This window comes from Girardinichthys multiradiatus, chromosome 20, assembly GCF_021462225.1.
Source record: "Girardinichthys multiradiatus isolate DD_20200921_A chromosome 20, DD_fGirMul_XY1, whole genome shotgun sequence".
NCBI classification, from domain to species: domain Eukaryota; kingdom Metazoa; phylum Chordata; class Actinopteri; order Cyprinodontiformes; family Goodeidae; genus Girardinichthys; species Girardinichthys multiradiatus.
In genome coordinates this window covers 44383717-44407512 of record NC_061812.1, presented here as the reverse complement: position 1 = coordinate 44407512, position 23796 = coordinate 44383717, and the positions used below count along the sequence as shown (strand labels likewise).

Here is a 23796-nt window from a genome sequence, read left to right as displayed (position 1 = left end):
TCAACCTGTTTTGATTTCATGACACATTTTTAACACGTGTACAATTGCTTGCCACATGCCTCAATCTGCTAGCAGTAGGATATTAATTAGACCTTCTCTGGCCGTCTGTTGACTTTGCGTTGATTTGCTACCAGATTGTGTTCCACATCCCTTCGTTTTAGGCTGCCTGCAGATGAGTGCATCTCCTTAAGGCTCCTATTATCTGGTGCACATGTAACATTGCATACAGTAGTTATTCTTAAAATAGATCTCTGTTTCATATTTTCACCTGCTTGCAAATAAGTGGTAATATGGAATTTAGGAAAAATGGCTGTCTGGACTAGGAGTTGCCTCTTGTTGAGCGCTTAATTTTAGTCTTTAACTCCTTTTGTCAGTAGATTGTCTTAGACTGATAATTAACACTGAACACCTCTATTACATTGTGCCAATCAGCCGGCTCTGTGAGACTCATTAGACTCACCTCTTAGACACCTTAGCTAAATAAACACTAAAGATACTGCAATAAAAGCATAAGTGGCATGTGCTGCTATTTTTATATTACTTTCACTGCTGCAGGTGTCTGTCAAAAGAGGAAGATGGTTTAGGTCAAAAAAGGCAATCATGTGTTCATAAGTAAATTAAATGCATGACATGTTCTTCAAGAAGTGTCTAGCATTTGTGTTATCAGTCAGTTGCTCAGGATTCCAACTGTCAGTAAAAACAGTGATTAAAGGTACACAAGCAGACTAACACTGATGACATAAATGAATGACTCATAATAAAATGAGCTGGTGGTGCATATGACCGTCCAACAAAACACCCAATGGTTCCTCCATTGGGTCAAACCAGATGGAGGAACCAAACAGATATGCATTGGATGTAAGGTTTTCAAACTGTAGTGCAAGTACCATTGGTGGTACTTAGGCTGTCTTTAGTGGTACTTAAAATAAGTTTTTTTATCCACCGTTTAGAAGTTAATTACAAAAAGCTAACTAACCTCTGTAGAGTTAATAAAACAAAGTCAAAACAAAATGATGAAAAAGATTACCCAAATTTTAAGTTGGAGCAGAAAACAGTAAATTGAGAATTACGTCTCTTACCTTTAAAGTCAGAATGTGAAACTTTCACACAACACCCAACTTTACACTGTTCTAGTTGTAAGATGGAAAACCAGTGGAATATTCTGATTGCCGTCCTCAGGTACAAGCTAACTATAAGCAATAAATAACTGCAGTTCTGGGCAGGAAAGGGTGAAAAACCTCACACCATTAGCTTTTGTGATGTGTTGACATCCAGTCATTTGTATACACTACGGTAAATCAGAGGTGACAACAGTAATCATTTACTCAAATGATCCATGCTTACTGGCCTACTTTCACACCTGAATACATGAGATAAAAATTGTTTATTTGACTTGGGTTCCAGGCCATGGGCCTTACTGAAGTCTTGAGACTGTGGACTACAAGTCAAAGTCAGATCTTAAGTATTTGTGTTTGTGACTTAAATACCACTTGAGGTGCTGAAATTAAGTTGTATCTTTTAACCAAGAGGAAGTTGTGCTTGGAAACCTTAGTACTTGATAGTTGAAGTAGTACTTGTTATAAAATGTTAGAGAACCACTGCATTGGACAACATTTGTAACACTTGATAGGAATTGCTTATGCTCCTTGGTGCCTGTTTAATCATTTAAATACTTATCGCTGGTCTGCATGTGTACTGAATTATGTCCAAAATTCGACCATTCCTTCTGATTGCTTAACTTGGCTACTGCACCTTTTTCTCAGTGAGCTTTTAATGCCTAGTAATGGTGAGAGGGATATACTGAGCTCACTACAAGATAAACAAGCATTGTACACAAGCATGAATGCAGCCTGAGGACTGCATTCTGTTGTATTCTCTGCACGTCTTTGTACAGAGCAACACTTTTTAGAGAGAGACAATATACTGTATTTGGTATCATGAAAAAGAACCTCAGACTGAATGCTTCGGTTTTTCTAAAATATTAACTTTTTGTTCTGGCTGTGTGTATTCTTCTAGCACTTTCTCCTTAAGGTCAAAGAGAAATTTTGTGGTTTGTACAAGTAAAAATTTTTTCCACTCTCTGCAGCTTGTACAGAGGATGTCATATTTCAAGGGCCAAGATGGAGGACAGAGCCAAGCGACCTCATTTTGCCAATCAACTCCCCGGACCACCATGCGACTATCACGTGCGAGGCAGAGGGGAGCCTTCAACTGCAGTACAGGTATGCTACCGCCGCAAAGTCTCGACCTCTTAACGGGCACAACTGCGTCAAACAGAGGAAATTCAGCTCCATCTTAATTGCTTCACTGCTGCAAAATCAAAGAGGGCACTGCTAGTTGCTTGTTAATGACTTCTTCAGAAAATATTTTCTTGTCATGTATGCTGGAGAGAGAGATAAAGGATCAAACAAGAAAATAGAATACCAAGCTTCAAAAATGGAATGGCTTAATTGAGCATCCATTTCAACTTGAATAAAAAAAAAGCTTATCTATTTTGGACTATTGCTGTGATGTGATGTCAGAGTGGTTGATGAATACGCCCACAGCTAAAGATGATTGAGGTTAACTTTGATTATAAAAAGATTTAAACTGCTGCATGCACTGAAGATTTATAAATTGGTGCATGGCTTAAGAAATCATTAGATGAGAAATCCCTGTGACTCATTTGCACCACAGATCCTTTGATATGACTCTAGCTATTCTCTGGCAGTGCAGGGAGCTTGAATGAAAATGGCATCTGTCTGTGGGGTTTTTTTTTTCTTCTTTTTTGTGGTGGATTGTGTTTCGAAGCTTGGTCAGCACCATGTAGATGTGCAGCATACAGAGTAGGGAGGCTGTAACCTTGTGAGTGACATTCAGTTAAATGCTTACATTTCCTATAATGCGCCGGAGCTGAAAACATAGTTGTGGCGCAGCAGCAGGGGGGAGTATCATTATACCTGTTGTGCAACCTGAGCCATCCCGCCGATAAAGCAGAAACTGTCACTTGCTTTATTTCACCCACAGCTTAATGGCCATTGAAGTTTACTTGTAATGTTGCAGAGGATTTTTCTTTTGATGTTTTAAAGGAATAGTTCAGGATTCTCCAAGGGAGATCCTGTTTAAAGATTATAACAGTTCAGTTAAGATCTTACCTGTAGTATATAACTCACTTAGAAGCTTCATTTAGTATAAATCCAGATTAGTTGGTCTCAAAGGCTGAAGCTAATGGCTAGTCCAAGTGCAGCCATAAAGGACTTCTATCATTTAAACAACTGTTGCAATTTTTTTTCTACTTTAAAAGGCATTGGTGTTCTAAATTCAATCAGTCTTAATTGGCATTAAAAGTGAAGATAGTCCGAAAACCTGTCAATATAACCAGTTCCATCTATCCATCAAGCATGAATTTATCTACCTTTCCAAAGAGTTAAAAACTGCTCTTAAAAAATAAAGAAAGGAGATACTTAAGATACAAATAATTAACATCTAAACAGGATGATCAGTCCTGGCTCTGGCTGGGTCAGGCTCAGCTTCTTTGGTGAAGAAAAATTTCTGGATTTGTCTGGATCCGTGTGTGTCTCTTTCACCACAGCACAGCCTCTTAGCAGCCCAAGCTTCATGAAGAGGAGTCTGATCAGCCAATCAGAAGCAGATTTGGGTGTAACTATGGCAATGAGTTGACCGTGGGGGTGGGAAATCAACAATCATCTAAGTCTCAATATTGGTAATTTTCATATAAACAAAAATGTACAACAACAGTTTGGAAAGCCAGCAAAACCCTTCCAACTAATTATTTTGGGAAAGCTGATGTAACGATTGAACTAGGGTCTCATTTTGGCCAAAAAGTTAAATTCTACTGGCCATATAAATGAGTTGAGGTGAGGGACTAAGCATTAAGTATGTGCATCCTTCCTTTATTGAATGCATGGCATCTTGTCCAGCTTATCATTAGGAATAAGAGACAATGTAGCATTTTTGAAGATGTAGGACAACAGTTGCTTTTATTTAAAAAAACTCACAGTGTCTTTGTTTAAAATTAGGACCCAAAGCCTAGAGTTGAATTGAGAGACACACATGTGGTCATTACCATGAAACAAAAGGTAACATGAACAGATTGCTTTGAGCAATTACCAGCTGTGACCGTCCCTGTCTACCAAAACAAACATCCTTTCATTGAATGTATCACCTGTCAGAGCTACAGTCTGTGGCTTAACGTAAAGATTGCTCATTAGACTCGAGTCCCAGATCGAGACCCAGTTATTTTTGCAATAGATAGATAGACAGACAGGCAGACAGACAGACAGACAGACAGACAGACAAGATAGATAGATAGATAGATAGATAATAGATAGATAGATAGATAGATAGATAGATAGATAGATAGATAGATAGATAGATAGATAGATAGATAGATAGATAGATAGATAGATAGATAGATAGATAGATAGATTATCCTGGATATTCTGGTAGAGAGCAATATTCATGATTCCTTCAGTTACAGGACGTTGTCCAGGTCTTGAGATAGCTACACCTCAAACCCTCACACTATAACCACCATTTTTCCCTCTCAGTGTGATGGTCTGTTAATAAAAAGCTCTGTTTTAAAAATTTCCACTTTTGTGTCATCAGCCCACAGAATATTTTCCCAAATCTTGGGGCTCAAGATGTGTGGGGTTTACATTTACCCAGAAGGCCAGGTCTGTTTAGTAGCTTTTTCATTTAATAAATGTAATGAACGGAACGTATCAGAGTAACTTTCATATAGTCATATAAAACAGTGGCTTAGATGAATGCTATTGATTTAACAAAAACCTTACTTCGCAGCTAAATAGTTACTGTGACCTGAAACAGTTTTCATGTTCCGTTCTTAGTACGTGTTTCACACAGCAGAATCCATGGTGGTGCATCGCCTCCGACCTCCATTTTCAGTATCTAATCTACCTAATCATCAGCTTCAGTGTAAATAACAGCCTAATATGAACATGATAGTGAATCAAATGTTCATAAAATAGTCCTAACATAGTCATAACATAATCTCTTATGGAGTTTTAGAAATCAGAGTTCTAAGATGCTAGAGGTCCATTTTGGTCTGGGTCCATCTCAAACTATCCATTAGATTCAGCCTGAGCTACCGACTAATATGGATTTACATTAAATGAGGAAAGAAAGATATCTAGCCTACTGCAAATAAAATATGACCTGTTTATAATCTTTGAACTGTCAAAAATCCTGAACTATCCCTTTAATAAAGGAGCTATGACGTAACATTACAAGAGCAAACACAAGCAGATTATCACTGTTAGAGCAGATTGTCACATGAAAGCTGCTCCAATCAATATTTCATATGAACAATACATCAAATAACATCATGTTATAAGAAAACAATTGCTTGCTGTGACATACCCAAATAAATTTATTACTAGTGTTGCAAATCTCATTAGCTTCCCAGAGTGAATTGGTGTTTTCCATGTCATTGTTTTAGTTTATGTTCATTCTCCACCTTTGTCAACCTCATGTCAAATAGCAGACTGCAACTCAATTCACATGACAGCAACAAATATCACCAGCTCCCATAAATAACCCCTGATTCCCTCACCCGTCACCAGCTGCAGAGAGCTTAGCAACAAGCTAGCACAGTGGAGCATTTAAGCAGCTAACGTGCCAGCTGTATTGGTCAGCAGTAGGTGGAGAACAAATCAAAGGAAGATTAACATAGGATCAGAATTGTCAAGTCACAGAAAAACGGCTTCCAAACAGTGCATAATGCAATGTGTTGGCTGGCTGAAATTTGCAGAAAACTCAAGAACATGTGATTTTATAGCTCCTGTTGGTCACTGACTTCCCATTTGTTCACAGAACTCTGCTTCAGTTTGTGGTGCTGCACTAAAAAAAACAAGCATAACTCAGATTGGCAGTCTTCTTCTAGGTCAGCAGCTCTAACGCTTGGAGTCACTGCCCTCAATTATGAATATGAATAGAATGTGAGACCAGCTTTAAAAAGGACAAATTGATGTTAAAGCCAGCAAGCTCTCGTCACTGTAGATTGACATTTTTGGTAATGCTTTTAAAGACACTAGATTTTTTGCCTGTAATCTAACTTTAAGGAATGATTTTTTTTTTGCCCTTACTTTGGTTGCATCTCTTTTTTTTGACACTGATCGCCCTTGACGTGTTTTCCTTCGGGCAAGGAGATCACTTTTTTTTTCTCTCTCTCTCTCTTTTTTTTGCTCAAATATAAAAATAGAATGCACCAAATTTCCTGCCATTTATTTTACTGATGAAGAAATTAAAAGTTCACAATGTCCCAAACAGGCTGAAATACATGCCTTCAGGAAGTGGTCAAACTATGAATAGGTCTTGAAAAAAACACAGTATTGGTTGTGGAAGGGAAGAGACTGCACATTTAAATATTAGTTAATGTACAGGGGTTGGACAATGAAACTGGAACACCTGGTTTTAGACCACAATAATTTATTAGTATGATGTAGGGCCTCCTTTTGCAGCCAATACAGCGTCAATTCGTATTGGGAATGACATATACAAGTACTGCACAGTGGTCAGAGGGATTTTAAGCCATTCTTCTTGCAGGATAGTGGCCAGGTCACTACATGATACTGGTGGAGGAAAACGTTTCCTCCAAAACAACCCAAAGTGGCTCAATAATATTTAGATCTGGTGACTGTGCAGGCCATGGGAGATGTTCAACTTCACTTTCATGTTCATCAAACCAATCTTTCACCAGTCTTGCTGTGTGTATTGGTGCATTCTCATCCTGATACACGTCACCACCTTCAGGATACAATGTTTGAACCATTGGATGCACATGGTCCTCAAGAATGGTTCGGTAGTCCTTGGCAGTGACGCGCCCATCTAGCATAAATATTGGGTCAAGGGAATGCCATGATATGGCAGCCCAAACCATCACTGATCCACCCCCATGCTTTACTCTGGACATGCAAGAGTCTGGGTGGTACACTTCTTTGGGGCTTCTCCACACCGTAACTCTCGGATGTGGGGAAAACAGAAAAGGTGGACTCATCAGAGAACAATACATGTTTCACATTGTTCACAGCCAAAGATTTGCGCTCCTTGCACCATTGAAACCGATGTTTGGCATTGGCATGAGTGACCAAAGGTTTGGTATATTGACCCTGTGGAGCTCCCAACGGACAGCTGTGGTGGAAACAGGAGAGTTGAGGTGCACATTTAATTCTGCTGTGATTTGGGCAGCCGTTGTTTTATGGTTTTTGAATACAATCCAGGTTAGCACCCAAACATCCCTTTCAGACAGGTTCCTCTTGCGTCCACAGTTAATCCTGTTGGATGTGGTTCGTCCTTCTTGGTGGTATGCTGACATTACCCTGGATACCGGGGCTCTTGATACATCACAAAGACTTGCTGTCTTGGTCACAGATGCGCCAGCAAGACGTGCACCAACAATTTATCCTCTTTTGAACTCTGGTATGTCACCCATAATGTTATGTGCATTTCAATATTTTGAGCAAAACTGTGCTCTTACCCTGCTAATTGAACCTTCACACTCTGGTCTTACTGGTGCAATGTGCAATCAATGAAGACTGGCTACCAGGCTGGTCCAATTTAGCCATAAAACCTCCCACACTAAAATGAAAGGTGTTTCAGTTTCATTGTCCAACCCCTGTAGATAGTAACAACCAAGTCAAACAAAATTAGAATCCAGTCAAATGGGAGATTGTTTCATCCCTTTCAATTATACAGTGATACAATCACATTATCTAGATCTGAAGAAACAATTATGTCTACAACATTCAGAACATATTGGTAAAATCACCTCTTCTTATTGCCTCTGGAGTCGGAAGTCAGTCTTTATGTCAAATTAAGACCGATTTCTGCCTTTGTGTCCTCTTCTGTGCCCTGCTGAGCTGTTAAAAATAGAAAATAAAGTTTGTAGGTTACAATTAAAATTAATCATAACATAATCTCATCAACTCATGAATAAGGATGAAGATTTTAGATGCTTTAAAACTAATGGTGACTACTGCATGTCTTACATAGGCTTAATGAATCCACAGAACAGCAAAGTCTGTGTTTAAATAATCTTCTAAAACCTGTAAATCCTAAAGCCCAACATGCTCTAAATAATAGAAAAAAGAAAAGTAAGTTGACACTTTTGATGCCATCTACAAACTCTGTGAAAGAAGACAACAATGCTGTAGTCTGTGAATTTGTGTTCCAAAACAGCACAATAATATGTGATATGCGTCTCCCATCTTAAGCCTGGCTATTACCGCCAAGGGCATAAATATTTAAAATTGATTCTTTGTGTAATTTCCTGAAGACGAAGAAGAGTGCTAGAGGGACTGTTTGAGCTGGACTAAACGCTGCATTTGTTGGCGACAATTTCAGCTACAAATGAATCCACATTTAAGTATTTACAACAGGGTGCATGATGTTCGATCAATGCAAACTAAAACATAGAATCCACATTATAAAGCCTTGCAAAATTATCCAAAACCCTTCAGACTTCTTGCACAACCACATGTTTCAATGTATTTCAGTGTGGTTTTATAGCCCGACACAAAGTGGAGCATAATTGTGAAGTGGAAAGAATCAAAAACATGGTTTTAAATTCTTTTTTAAATAAAAAAAATCTGAACAGTGTGGCATATATTTTGTAGCGGTGATTGTATTTATCCCCCGAGCTTTCCCCCACAACTCTTTTGAGAGTTTTGAAATTGTTGACAGTTTATCTTTGCTGTTTACAACATCTGTAAACAGCATTTGTTTAAGTCTTACCACATATTGTAAATTTGCTTTAGGTCTGCACTTTGAGTAGGCTGTTCTAAGACATGAATTATAGCTCTGACTGTATGTTAGGGTTGTTGTCCTGCTGGAAGGTGAACCTTCTGCCCCTGTATAGATTGTGGCAAACTGCTTACAGGACTTCTTACGGCTTTATTTTAACAATGGCTTCCTTCTTGCCATTCTAATGGCTGTCCTGACAACAGATTCTCCAATCTGAGCTGTGGATCTCTGCAGCTTCTTCAGAGTTACCATAGGCCTCTCTACTTCTTCTCTGGCAGTTTAGGTCAATGTTCATGTCTTGGTAGGTTTGTTGTTGCTCCACACTGTTTGCATTTTTCAATAACGGGTTTAAACATCTGCACAACATTCTCCCTGACCTGTCTGCTGTGTTGCTTGGTCTTAAAGATGTTGTTTGGTTGGATTCATACTGAGAATAAATTACACAGAGATGAACTCTATATATATATATATATATATATATATATATATATATATATATATATATATATATATATATATAAATGCTATACATTTCAGATTTTTTTGATATTTGAAAATCACATCCCAAATTCATTTTACCTTATACTTATGCATTACTTGTCCTTGACACGTCTATCCAGGGTTTAACAACTCCCGAGCTCAGGACCTTTGCTGCATGACCCTGGCCTTTTTGTCTGAAATACTGAATTAAGCCACAAGTTTCACAAGATATGAACAGAGAGCACATAAATGTTTGTGGTGGTAACTTGACAAAATGTGAAAAGTTCAAATGGTGGAAATATTTTTACAGTTCACAAAAAATCCTCATTATTGTTTTTTAAGTGTCTGTGGCAATGACTGTTATTGAGGGAGTGTCAATCTCAAAGAAGGTGTCACACAGTTTGCTCACACACTCAGCACTTACACATGGGAAAAATCCATCTTAAGACTCAGCTGAGCAGAGGCCAAAACAGTTTGGCATCCCGGAGATGCCAGTAATACCTAATGAACAGGATAAGGATAACGAAGACAAAAAAATTAATGCTTTCTTCTTTAATGACAGTATTGTGATATGACAGTGATGCAGAGGCGTCCTGGTTGCTGAACAAGAGGGAAATTCAGTACAGTTTATCTAATGTATTGCAGTACAGTGATAAAATGATTCTAATCACAATGTTTTCGACTCGCTTGTTGGCTCCGTCCCACTGAACTTGTTCCAGTTCTGCGCCCCACCTTCCCTTCCCACTCGCCCACTCTGTGACGCCGCAAACATGCGAACGGGAAAACCCTGACAGTTCTTCATTTGACAAATAGTCCGCTGCAGCACCGGAGCACACTCTGGGGCTTGGAGCGCTGCTTTATGAATACACCTGTCACTGTGTTTACTATGAATTTGCTGTAACACAGGATCAAGGGCACAGCGGTGATTGGAAAGTGGGAATAAAAAAGTGCTCTGCCTGGTATCTGCTATCACATAGTTTGACTACAGGCAGACGTATGACTCTACCTTAGTTTAAAGATTTCTGCTGGGTAAAACAAATAAAACAAGGAAGACGTGGTTTTAAAGATCTCCATGTGTTTGATAGTAATTTTATTGTAGCACAGTCAGGTAACATCTCTGAATCTTGAAACAGTTTCAAATGGAATTGATTTTTATATTCTGGATGTTTAATTGTCTATTTAGGTGATGTGAAACACCCTCCAACCCTTAGACTGGTTAAAATAAACTGGAGAAACCACAAGGGTGCTGATTCAACTATATGCTTAATTTAAGAATTTCTGGGTAGCAGATGCATGCTCATTCTCTTGGCATGTATTAGACATGCATCTTGTTTGTTATGTTTTTCTTCAGAAAAAGCAATTTTTTCAGAACAAAATTTGTGATTACAGTAGGTAATAACCGGGCTGATGACAGAACAAGGTGTTTTAACTTGTGTGCACACATGCTGTACGTCTGCCAATATTTCAGTAATTCCACAGGATTTATGAGCTGATGCATATTCACAAACATGCACACACAACAGCACCCACAGCAATAAAGAGTGGGTTCAGGAATTTTCATTGTGTTACACTTGGCTTCAAAGCAAAATTAACATCAATTTATTTGAACTCTGCCGCGATAACCTACTAAACATAATTGTAGAGAGTGCCCTGGCCAGTAATTGAATTTCCATTAACAGCTCTAAAGCTCTCTCTCTCTGTGTGTGTGTGTGTGTGTGTGAGTGTGTGTGTGTGTGTGTGTGTGTGTGTGTGTGTGTGTGTGTGTGTGTGTATGTTTGGTCACTGCTGTCTCTGTGGGCATCTGGCTCGGAGAAAACCCAGGTGATCCACTGCTGCTGTACAATTCCTGCTCCATCTGATGAGGAGATCTCATGCAAAATTGATGGGAGCCTCAAGGTCACAAGGAGTTCATGCCCAGACCTGCCAGCATGTACACAGGGCAATTCTGCTGGACTGTGTCTTACTTATAACTAGGGCTGTGTAGTTAATCAAATTTGTCATAAAATCAAAGTAATCGACAATGAAAAGGATTGGTATTAAAACTATTTTGCCACATTCTGCTTCTACTGTGAGTAAAGAGGCAGACATAGAAACCCACTTTAAAACTATCTTATCGTATCCCTTCATGAATGCAGACCTGTTAGTAAGTGGGGTACATTTTGCAACAAGTGAACATTGTTTTCTTAAAGTTGATATGCTGAAAGCAGGAAAAATGGTCAAAGTGGAATTCCGGCATAACACTTTTCCCTCTGTGCCTTTCTGTTCAATGGCATAGAGAGTCATGATGCCATAGGACAATAATGCTCCTGTATCACTTTACTACTGTTGCCCTACATTTTATGACCAGCAGCTAAGCCATTCTGTTGTGTTTTTTTTTTTTTGGATATGTCCAAAATCACTGCCAAATGAGCACCATAACTCTTACATGGCAAGTTAATGGTCAAATCTTAAAATCGCCTTTCTGCATGATTTTCTAAATGCCGTATTTCAATTTAGATAAAGAGTATAAGCAAGGCATTTCATATCAAGGCTGACTGCAATAAAATTTTCCCCTTGTGTGCCTGACTACATTGTCGGTCGCGGACGTAGAAAATGTGTACATATTTGGACTTTGATATGTTAGATGGAGTCTGTAGAGCAATCAACACTCAGACTGAAATGTTAAGAGAACAGAATCACAAGCTGGACACGATTCTTGAACAGAATCGCACCCTGGCAGCGGTTGGACTCAGAGGTTAAAGGATATAATCTTGGAGAAGTTGTACGCTCCAGATCTGCGGAAAATACCAGAAATTTGGCTATTTGGATTCGCATTTGAGACATACCAGTAAAACTCTTAAGGTGGTTGGAAATTCACAACTGCCTGAACCACAACATTTATTGTTTTTCTAAATCTAGCTGCCCAATGTGGCCATGGCAACTTCTGCTAACTGGCTATCGACAAATATTATTGTCGATTATTGTTATATAAACACGACGCTCTTCCCCAGCACTCCCCTACCAGCTGTGTGGTAGGACTATGCGGCCGATTAATAAAACTTCCACTTCTCTTCTCAAGGACAATGGCACTTCTATCAGTGTTGACAGTAAATGGACTGAACTTATATACAAACCACTCAAAGCACTTTACACTAGTAGAATAGTGCATGCTTAGTTAGGTGAACTTTGTTGGACCAGAATAGTTTGATTGTAAATTGTAAATGGACTGAACTTATATAGCACTTTTCCAGTCATACAGACTGCTCAAAGCACTTTACACTAGAGCCACATTCACCCAATTGCACTCACACATTCATACGTACACCAATACGCAGATCGGTAGGCAACTTGAGGTTAAGTGCCTTGCCCAGGGGCACATTGACATATGGCAGGAGGAAGCTGGAATCGAACCCACAACCTTCTGATTGCAAGACGACTACTCTTCCTACTGAGCCACAGTCGCCTCCACAGTCTAATTCTTGCAAACACACTCAGACTTACATTCGCACCCTCAAGATTCCACCGTACCCTTGCTGAATCTTTACTTATGTGTTTGTTGCTTACCCCTGCTGAGGGTTTTTTGTACTGTTTCAGATTTTTTTCCCTCTTATCCTAAATGTGTGATGTCATTACTTTTCATAGATTTTACCAGCGAAAACCAAACATTATTAGTAACTTGGACTTTAGCTGCTCTTACACCAATGACCCAGCTTTCTTGATTAGATTACTTAGTTCAACTTCAGCACCAGTAAAAGCAATATATTATTAGCACCTGAAAATGTGGATTAAAGCTGTTTTGTACCAGTGACTCAGCTTCACTAGTTAGAATTCAGTGGAATGATGAGACTTCTTAGCACAAGATGCTTTCCCCTACATAGAGGACTTAATGATATAATTACCTCTTTAGAAAGATTGGTTTAGAACCAGCTCTTACCAGTAAAACCCAAAGGATTATTAATGTTATCTGTATCATTGTAATATTGACCAGAGATTTTTAGATTTCTCAGAAGGATTCAAATTCAATTCAATTCAATAGGATTCAAATTCAATTTAATTTCCCTTTGGGATTAATAAAGTATTTTTGAATTGAATTTGAATTGAATTGAATTGATTAATACATTTTTAGATTTCTTAGCATTTGATTTGTTTTTCTGTGTTCTTTGTGATCGTATTGTAATTGTATGTACAGCGCTTTGAGTGTCTCGTTACTGAAAAGCGCTATATAAATAAATTTACCTTACCTTACCTTACCTTACCTTTCCTGTGACATAAAAGTCACCTGATAAAAATCTGCAATGAAGTTCACTCAGTAGTTAGGGGGGCAATAGCCCTTCGTCCAGGAAGGTCTTGCTCTTCTGAAGAAAGGCTGGCTTGTTTATTCTGAATCAGTTTTTGTTGGTTCTGATAGAAAGGTGTCCAACTATAGAGTGCATTGCAGTTAGTTGCACATGGGACAGCATAGCTGCAGATCAGACAGAGTGCTCATGCGAGTCATAATGTTATTCCTAATTGGTGATATGATCGGGGAATACAGAGAAAATCTGAGTTTAACAAGCTGACAGACTTTCCAAGTTTTGCAGTGACGTTCACACTAATTAACAGTGACGGAGCGACCATATTGGTCACTGCAGCTTCCCCTCAGTCTTTGCTGAGCTGAAGCTCTGCTCTTTAGACAGACAGCTGTGCAGGAGAGACCTGAGCCCAGTGCAGAGCTTAAGCATTTGTTAACTATATGTGCTGATCCCCAGATTGCCCAAAAAAATAATGATAAAGCTAAAGTGTGTTTTAGGTGAAGAGAACATCCGCAGCTACTGTGGGAACATGACAGAAGGTGTCCTAAGAAAGGAGGAAATGTTTGGAAGACTTCTGAACATTGTTGGTGGGTCAGTTGTAGTTAAGTCATGTCAGCCATCTGATACTGCAAAATGTTTAATTTCAAGTTCATTTTTTTTTTACTTTTATTTAAAAAAAGTAGGACTGTTTTGTATGTCTCATGTGAAATAAATATTTAAGTAAAAAAAAAAAAAAAAAATGAAGCTGGAGATATGTCAGCTGCACACTCATGATGCAAATATCCCAATCCATCACATCCCAAATGTGCTTTATTGGATTGAAATCTGGTGATATTCTGCATACCTTGGTGCCTTTCTGTCATCTTGAACCAGTCTGCCCATTCTGCCCTGACCTATGATAATGGCCAGATATTTTTGTCCCTTAAACGGCCGGTGGGTATTTTCTCTTTTTCTGACCATACTCTGTTAACCCAAGAGATGGTTATGTGTGTTACTTAAATCTTATTTCTTCCTCATTTTGATCCTTGGTCTGAACTTCAGTTAGTCATCCACTTCTAAATGCATTGAGTTGCTGCTGGCTTATTTGCTGTATATGTTATCAAGTAATTGAACAAGTGTATCTAATAAAGTGAATTGATGCAAAGCATACTGGGTTGATCAAAGTGTGTTGATCAAAATAACAATGATTATTTTTTTCATTATTGAGCAGCCCTCCTGTAATGCTTCTACCAGCCTTTGTGTTATTGGCTGCTTGAACATTTTTATATTTTCTCCTCTTCACCTTTTAGTTTTAGAAAACTTGAGCCTCCAAAAACACTTTAACCTTAGAACATAACATACTACATACTCCAACATCCACATTTATTTATTACAATAAAATCATTATTTATCAGGCACATTAAGGATAACCAGGTTTGACCAAAGTGCTGTAACCAGCGGTACACAGTAACCAAAGCAGATTAAAACAAATGGACAGCAACAGATAAAATGTCTGTCAAAGCAGCTAATGAGAACATACATAAAATAAAACCAGAAAGTAAAATGAGTTCCCGGAGAATAAAGTGGCAAGATTGGCTAATATACACACAGTGTTTAAACACAGTTGGAAGCGAGGGAGAACAAATATATCTTTAGTTGTTTCAGAAGTGTCATTGGCGAAGGCACCTTTAATTTGACAGAGGAGGGCTGCTTGCAGCTGTAGATGTGCCACTGCAAAGACACAGTCTCTCTTACTCATCATCTTCAATTAGGAAACTACTAGAGCAGCTAAATACGTTTTTATTTATTTTAAGGCCCATTCAGACCAGCTGTAGATAAAGATGTGAATTGTCTCAGGGTGGCTCAAGGACGGCTCTGCTCAGACTACCTCCAAAGTTGTCTCAGATCACCACAACAGGTTAAACAGTCTGTAAAAAAGTTGCTTTCACATATATTTTATATTGCCATTTACATAAGTATGTTAACGTATCTAAAAATGTGTTTTGCATGGTTATAATGTGTTCCCATTATATATAATCCATGTTTATTGAGAGTCAGACACCTTTGCTTATGTCATGGTCGTGTTTAATTGTTTTTACCATATTCTCATAATCTGCCTGTGTTTGGGGTTTTGAGTTTGTGTTCTGTTTGCTTTCTCTGCGTTGCTATGCTCTTGCATTATTTCAGTTCATTCAGGTTTATTAGATTCATTCTGGTGTTTAGATTTTTGTTACTTCCCTGGATTCCTATATTTTCTGTTTTAGTTTGTATTTCCTTATAGATCTGGTTCCTCCCTGTTTATTTTCTTTTAGTGGTCACAGTGTTTGGTTTTTTCTGTTCACTTAGATGTTTTATGTTACCTCTCTGCACTTCCTGCTCATCAATATGAATTAGTCACTCTCCCTCAGTTACCCTCAGTCTCCCTCCCAAAAGCTGATTCTGATTCCTCTCTGATTAACTCTGTGTTCATTGGAACATTCTCCACTCTCCCTCAGTACATATACCCCCTTTTTGTAATTGTTCTCCACTGGTTCCTCCTGAAATCTAGCCTGGAATCTTTCCATTACCCAATCAATGTCCTTTGACCTGCCTGTGATTTATTCTGTTCTACCTGCACCTGTAAGTTTACCTGTTCCTTCATTAAATACATTTATCTACTAACCATGCTGCTCCCTCGCTCTTTCCTGCACTTTGGTCTTAGAACAACCTCACTCAGCCTGACACATACAGGTCCTTCTCAATAAATTAGCATATTGTGATAAAGTTCATTATTTTCCATAATGTCATAATGAAAATTTTACATTCATATATTTTAGATTCATTGCACACTAACTGAAATATTTCAGGTCTTTTATTGTCTTAATACGGATGATTTTGGCATACAGCTCATGAAAACCCAAAATTCCTATCTCACAAAATTAGCATATTTCATCCGACCAATAAAATAAAAGTGTTTTTAATACAAAAAACGTCAACCTTCAAATAATCATGTACAGTTATGCTCTCAATACTTGGTCGGGAATCCTTTTGCAGAAATGACTGCTTCAATGCGGCGTGGCATGGAGGCAATCAGCCTGTGGCAATGCTGAGGTCTTATGGAGGCCCAGGATGCTTCGATAGCGGCCTTTAGCTCATCCAGAGTGTTGGGTCTTGAGTCTCAACGTTCTCTTCACAATATCCCACAGATTCTCTATGGGGTTCAGGTCAGGAGAGTTGGCAGGCCAATTGAGCACAGTGATACCATGGTCAGTAAACCATTTACCAGTGGTTTTGGCACTGTGAGCAGGTGCCAGGTCGTGCTGAAAAATGAAATCTTCATCTCCATAAAGCTTTTCAGCAAATGGAAGCATGAAGTGCTCCAAAATCTCCTGATAGCTAGCTGCATTGACCCTGCCCTTGATAAAACACAGTGGACCAACACCAGCAGCTGACACGGCACCCCAGACCATCACTGACTGTGGGTACTTGACACTGGACTTCTGGCATTTTGGCATTTCCTTCTCCCCAGTCTTCCTCCAGACTCTGGCACCTTGATTTCCGAATGACATGCAGAATTTGCTTTCATCCAAAAAAAGTACTTTGGACCACTGAGCAACAGTCCAGTGCTGCTTCTCTGTGGCCCAGGTCAGGCGCTTCTGCCGCTGTTTCTGGTTCAAAAGTGGCTTGACCTGGGGAATGCGGCACCTGTAGCCCATTTCCTGCACACGCCTGTTCACGGTGGCTCTGGATGTTTCTACTCCAGACTCAGTCCACTGCTTCCGCAGGTCCCCCAAGGTCTGGAATCGGCCCTTCTCCACAATCTTCCTCAGGGTCCGGTCACCTCTTCTCGTTGTGCAGCGTTTTCTGCCACACTTTTTCCTTCCCACAGACTTCCCACTGAGGTGCCTTGATACAGCACTCTGGGAACAGTCTATTTGTTCAGAAATTTCTTTCTGTGTCTTACCCTCTTGCTTGAGGGTGTCAATAGTGGCCTACTGGACAGCAGTCAGGTCGGCAGTCTTACCCATGATTGGGGTTTTGAGTGATGAACCAGGCTGGGAGTTTTAAAGGCCTCAGGAATCTTTTGCAGGGGTTTAGAGTTAACTCGTTGATTCAGATGATTAGGTTCATAGCTCGTTTAGAGACCCTTTTAATGATATGCTAATTTTGTGAGATAGAAATTTTGGGTTTTCATGAGCTGTATGGCAAAATCATCCGTATTAAGACAATAAAAGACCTGAAATATTTCAGTTAGTGTGCAATGAATCTAAAATATATGAATGTTAAATTTTCATCATGACATTATGGAAAATAATTAACTTTATCACAATATGCTAATTTTTTGAGAAGGACCTGTACTTAATGATCACCTGATCATTTAGGGATCAACTATTTATGCACAGTGCATGAGTTCTGCTATAGTAGAAGGTAGTTTGATTCATCTGCAGTTGGAGTTGCTTCAATCATTCGACATGCTAAGGCAAGTGAGTTTTTGTTATTGCAGACAAAGAGTCTACATAGTGTTGCATGAGATTAAGTAAAACCTTTAAAAGGTCATTGCTGCAACATTTGAGTAAATACTGTAACAGTGGTGCACATTTGTGGTATATATGTCCTCAAAGTTGCAAAACCCATACCTTGAAATTATTCTACATGTCACAAGAATCCATGGGTAGAGATCAAATAACATGTCCCACAGTATCAGATCACAGAAAGGCAATGCTGGGGCATTATCACTTAAAGTAGCATATCTTCATATGACTTCTGGATGCCAAGGGTGTGCTCTGTATGAGGGGTTACTGCAAAAGTCATAAATACTGTAACAGTGGTGCACATTTGTGGTATATATGTCCTCAAAGTTGCAAAACCCATACCTTGAAATTATTCTACATGTCAAAAGAATCCATGGGTAGAGATCAAATAACATGTCCCACAGTATCAGATCACAGAAAGGCAATGCTGGGGCATTATCACTTAAAGTAGCATATCTTCATATGACTTCTGGATGCCAAGGGTGTGCTCTGTATGAGGGGTTACTGCAAAAGTCAATGACTTGATCCAGTAGAAATTATTTACCAAACGCCATAATAAACTGAACTTGACTTCGCTGGATTAGAGGTAGGCTTGAATATAGGTAATTTAATTTCAATCTGTCTATATATTTGTATTGGTTAGATTACATATTTTTGTAAATAAATACAAGTGTGTTTTGGGAAATTTTAAACAGCTGAATTTAAAAAATGTGTAGCAGCCTTCTTTGAGCCAGTTGGTTGGCAGTGTACAGCAGCCTGTGAGATAGAGAATGTGCTGTGCTACTATGTGCTTGAAAGAATTGCAGAAAACACTGGTGACTCCGGTACTTTCACTGGACTTTGAACCTCTTGTTTCAGAATTTGGCACCAGCTTTTGATGAGAATATTGAATTGACTATCATGTAATTTAACAGTTTACTTTTTAGAGCTTTTCAAAACCTTTATAAGAAACATCAACCCTTTCTTTTGTATATTTTGACTCCCGATAGTGACACAAGACATGGCCTACAGCTTTCCTAACACTGAGCATGGCTGAAGGAGCAGTAAATCTATCAGTTTACCCAAATAGAGATTTTAAAATAATAGCAATTATTGCCCGGAAGAAACAGCTTGTGGGGGAGTGTGGGGAATACAAAAATACAAAATCAAAAGGAAAATATTTTCTTCCTAGGTTCTCGTGAGTGAACTGCATTTATCGGTTTGGCCCGATGGTTGGGGTTAAACACTCTTTCCCAGATACAGCCAGAAAGAGTCTGTTACGGGTTTCCATCAGTGTCCTGCAGTGATCCTTTTCAGGCTGACTGATCAGTATTGACCCTCAGTCCAGAAGACTGTTAAGCAGAGCCTGTATAGAAACAGTTTCCGAGCTGGATGAAGCATTACCTGGGCAAAGCAGAACCTCATCCAGCTAAACTGTACAGCAGTTAGGGAAGGCTGTGTAAAAATCCCAACAAAGATTCTTTTTGCTGCAGCTACAGTCCAATATGCCTGTGGCCAAGGATTAGCACTGCTTGGTGTGGACGTGTAAAGATGCATGTTTCCCTTTGTGTGGCAAATGTATCGAGCAGAAACTGTCTGCACATTTAGGTTTCCCACTGGAATGAATCAACTCAGGACCTGCTGCTGGAATCATAAATAAATGTGTCAGTTGAAAAAAACACAATATCAATTTATTTATGAGTAGAGCATCCAAAGTTGGAAAACCGAACAACTGGATGATCGTACTGCTATTTTTATGTAGATCCTTCTGTTTTTAATGGATCAAAATTAAAACTATTCTTTTGTTTTTATGGTTTTCATTGTCTTTGCACATATAGTTGATTACAAAAGCTTCATTTTGATTTGGAAGCTCTTGTCTTAAAAGATTTCAGTGTGTGAGAAATATATCTAATTGCTAGGAACTAATAGCAGTGGCTCAGATGCCAATGTCAGGTCACTTGCAGTGTCTTATAGGCTTTCTTTCAGGGTGTATTTAGCTCCATCCATAGACTCTGACCAGTTTCTCTGTCCCGGGTGAAGTAAAGCTTCCCTTCAGCATGATACTGCCACCATCATGTTTCATTGAGGAAATTGTGTGTGCAGCGTTATGTGCTGGGTTAGTTTTCTTTCACACATATGATGTTTTGCAAGTAGGCCAGAAATTCTGTTTTGCTCTTATCTGACCAGACCTTCTTCCATGTGTTCGCAGTGGTTTGTAAACTGCAAAACTACAGTTCAAATAAATAATGGTTGTTCTTTCAAAAGACGTGTGGATCACTGCAGCTCCTTCAGAGTTTCCAGATCCTCTGGTGCCGATTATCTAATTATTGCTCTGGTTGCCCAGCCTGTCATTTTTGGTGGATGGTCTTTCCATCTGGATGGTTTAGGTTGCTATTATACGCTACTTTGAGGTTTGTGGTGGTAACGTGAAAAGCCTCAAGGGGTGTGAATACATGTGCAAAAGCATGGAACTGACCCAAAAACAGCATGGATGGGAGTGTGTCCAATAAGTCTCAGCACTTTGCTTTAAAGTCTACATAAAACGAGTGTTTGCAACACACTGTAAAACCATCCTGTAACAAGCACCTAAAAATGTCATTGTAAACAGTTAAAAACATCTTGAACTATTAGAATCATCTAAAACATTATCTCTAAACAGATGGAGGTAGCATAATGGTCTGGCTAAGCATGTCTTCTAGTGACACTTGTGAGTTATAAGTGGTCATTGGTGATTTGACAGATGACAGCAGTACATTGATAATTTACAGTGTCCTGGAGGTCTCTTTCTTTTTTTTTTTTGTCTTGCTGCAACAAGCTCACTCAAGATGATACACCGAATCATAGCGAAGATTTCACCCACTCTGATGATTTCCTGAGCTAAAAGGTTTTCACTAATTGGCATTTAGTAAATACAAATAAAAGTAAACTCTGTGTTTTGAAACAGATAAACAACTGAACAGAATTTAAATACCAGAGCATGTCTCTGGCATTTCAACGTGGGGTTAGGGTGGGCGGCGTTTGTATTATAGCAGCTAACTTTACTCACGGTGTGTGATCTGCCCAGGCTGTCTGCTTTCATCTCCCATTAAATTCAATCACACTGGGCTGCTCCAAGTCTAACTAGCTATCTATCCCTTTTCATTTAAACTCCTCCTCTCTTGCCCATACAATAATCCCTTCTTTGGCACTAGCAGAGGATGTTTTTAAAGCCAGGGAAACCTGGGGACGTCACAGACAAAAGGACGAGCGTTTGCTTGTAAATGTTGATATTTCCACGTGTTCTTGGGAAGCTGATGCTCACGAGAAGCAAGGACTGTTTGAAAGTAACACTGCAGAAACAGTGACAAAATCAGTCAGATTAAGTGACTGGCAGCGACTGTTAGATGAATAATGCAGGCTACAAGATGAAAGACAGCTTTGTCTTTTGTAGTCTGTCAGGCAGGAAACTGGGGAGGGGCGAAGGGGGGGGGGGTTGGCTTTAAGACTGCATGATGCATCATTCTAACTGCCTGATAGTTTGCCTGGGAGGCTAAAAGTGATATAGATTTTTTTTTCCCCCCTTCTCATCATCCGAAGGGAGACTCATACCCAGCATTCCAATAATATTTGATTTCTCAGATTCTATAAGAAACGTGAGGTGTAACTTTTCATCTGTGGTAATGCTCCGAGATCAAGCCGCCACTACAGCCTGCTTGCTGCTTCAGGTTCCATAGGGGATTTCGCATCTCCTCCTGTCAAATCAGGCCGATCACAGATTACAGTGAATTACATAAGAAGTGTATCTTATTGTCGAGTGCAAATATTATTCAGCGCCTTGTCTTTCACTCTGGCTGGAATTAATCGCTGTCACTTCTTGAATTCAGCATGGATGACAGACTATCTTGTGACCTTTCTAAGGGAAATGGTCTGTAGACAATGTAATACGAAGGTGTCAGAGAGCAATATGTCAGAAACACAAAGGCACAAACAGAAACTAATTAGAAAGCACTCAAAGAGCGCATAAATCTGCCAAGGCTGCTCAGTTGCTTGGATTTGTTCTGTTAATATCAAAAAATATTTAGACATTTTAATCTCCATTCAGATTCAAATCTGCCTCTGATTGCGCAATCTTAAGAAATTACAGCCAGGGCAAAAATCTTTCAAGTATGCACAGTGATTAATGTGAGAAATGAAAACCTAGATATTTACAGCGATGCTCATCAACTATTTCCAGGATATCAAATCCTGTCACTCTCAATGAATTTTGTACCTATGCCATATGCTCATTATGGCCTGTTGTATTGCTTTTTTAACAATACAACAATGTCATAATAAAATAAAACAAACAATGAAGCCTAATTGTGTTGTGTGCTAACAACAAGGTCACACAACAAGCTCCCTTTAAGCTATTTTAAATAGTATGGTTTTAGTTTTGATACAGTCATGAAAAATAATTAGTTCACTGTTTGTTTCCACTGCTTTTTCATTAGTTTGGCTCAGGCATAAGAACTACCCAACTACCTGGTAACATTTAGGTAAAGGAACGAATTAGGTTTAAGGACAACAACTAGTCAGATAAGGTGAGAGATAGGGACTACTTGGTTAGGTTCATGCAAAAGAACTACTTGACATGGGTTTAGACACGAAGAATACTTTGTTAGGTTTTAGCTGGAGAACTACTTGGTTAGGCTGAGGCATAAAATGTATGATCAGATGTAGGAAGGATCACATTAGGCCTTAAAAGAAAAGTTGAAACAAAAACGGTAAAAAATAATGTTCATTCACCCTCTGATAATGTGACATGTTTCCTTAAAACACAATCACGTTTGCCTCAAATGTACTCAATTAACCTGTCAGATGCTTACAATGTCATATAATCATGATCTTTGCACATACAGGCAATCTTGGTGTATGTAAAATTTTGATTTTTAAAGAAATTTGAAAACAAAACTCTCTTTAAAAATATCTTGCTCATTATTGAAAAATGTTCAAAAACAGAAATGATTTTGGAGATCCTAATTGACCTAAAAAGGGAAGTATGTTGCCTGCTTTACTTACAAAATGTGAGAAAAATTGTAATATGTCTTTTTATAACTATTCTTTTGTTTTTATGGTTTTCATTGTCTTTGCACATATAGTTGATTACAAAAGCTTCATTTTGATTTGGAAGCTCTTGTCTTAAAAGATTTCAGTGTGTGAGAAATATATCTAATTGCTAGGAACTAATAGCAGTGGCTCAGATGCCAATGTCAGGTCACTTGCAGTGTCTTATAGGCTTTCTTTCAGGGTGTATTTAGCTCCATCCATAGACTCTGACCAGTTTCTCTGTCCCGGGTGAAGTAAAGCTTCCCTTCAGCATGATACTGCCACCATCATGTTTCATTGAGGAAATTGTGTGTGCAGCGTTATGTGCTGGGTTAGTTTTCTTTCACACATATGATGTTTTGCAAGTAGGCCAGAAATTCTGTTTTGCTCTTATCTGACCAGACCTTCTTCCATGTGTTCGCAGTGGTTTGTAAACTGCAAAACTACAGTTCAAATAAATAATGGTTGTTCTTTCAAAAGACGTGTGGATCACTGCAGCTCCTTCAGAGTTTCCAGATCCTCTGGTGCCGATTATCTAATTATTGCTCTGGTTGCCCAGCCTGTCATTTTTGGTGGATGGTCTTTCCATCTGGATGGTTTAGGTTGCTATTATACGCTACTTTGAGGTTTGTGGTGGTAACGTGAAAAGCCTCAAGGGGTGTGAATACATGTGCAAAAGCATGGAACTGACCCAAAAACAGCATGGATGGGAGTGTGTCCAATAAGTCTCAGCACTTTGCTTTAAAGTC

General features: G+C 38.9%; 1 protein-coding gene across 1 annotated transcript in view; it reads left to right on the top strand.

Annotated features, from left to right (window-relative positions):
- cntn3b (contactin 3b) overlaps positions 1-23796 on the top strand; it is a 103435-nt gene that overhangs the window by 14095 nt on the left and 65544 nt on the right. The window contains exon 3 of the mRNA XM_047348174.1: positions 2087-2222. Within this exon, the coding sequence (XP_047204130.1) occupies positions 2087-2222 (136 nt within the window). The remainder of the gene's footprint in view (positions 1-2086; positions 2223-23796) is intronic.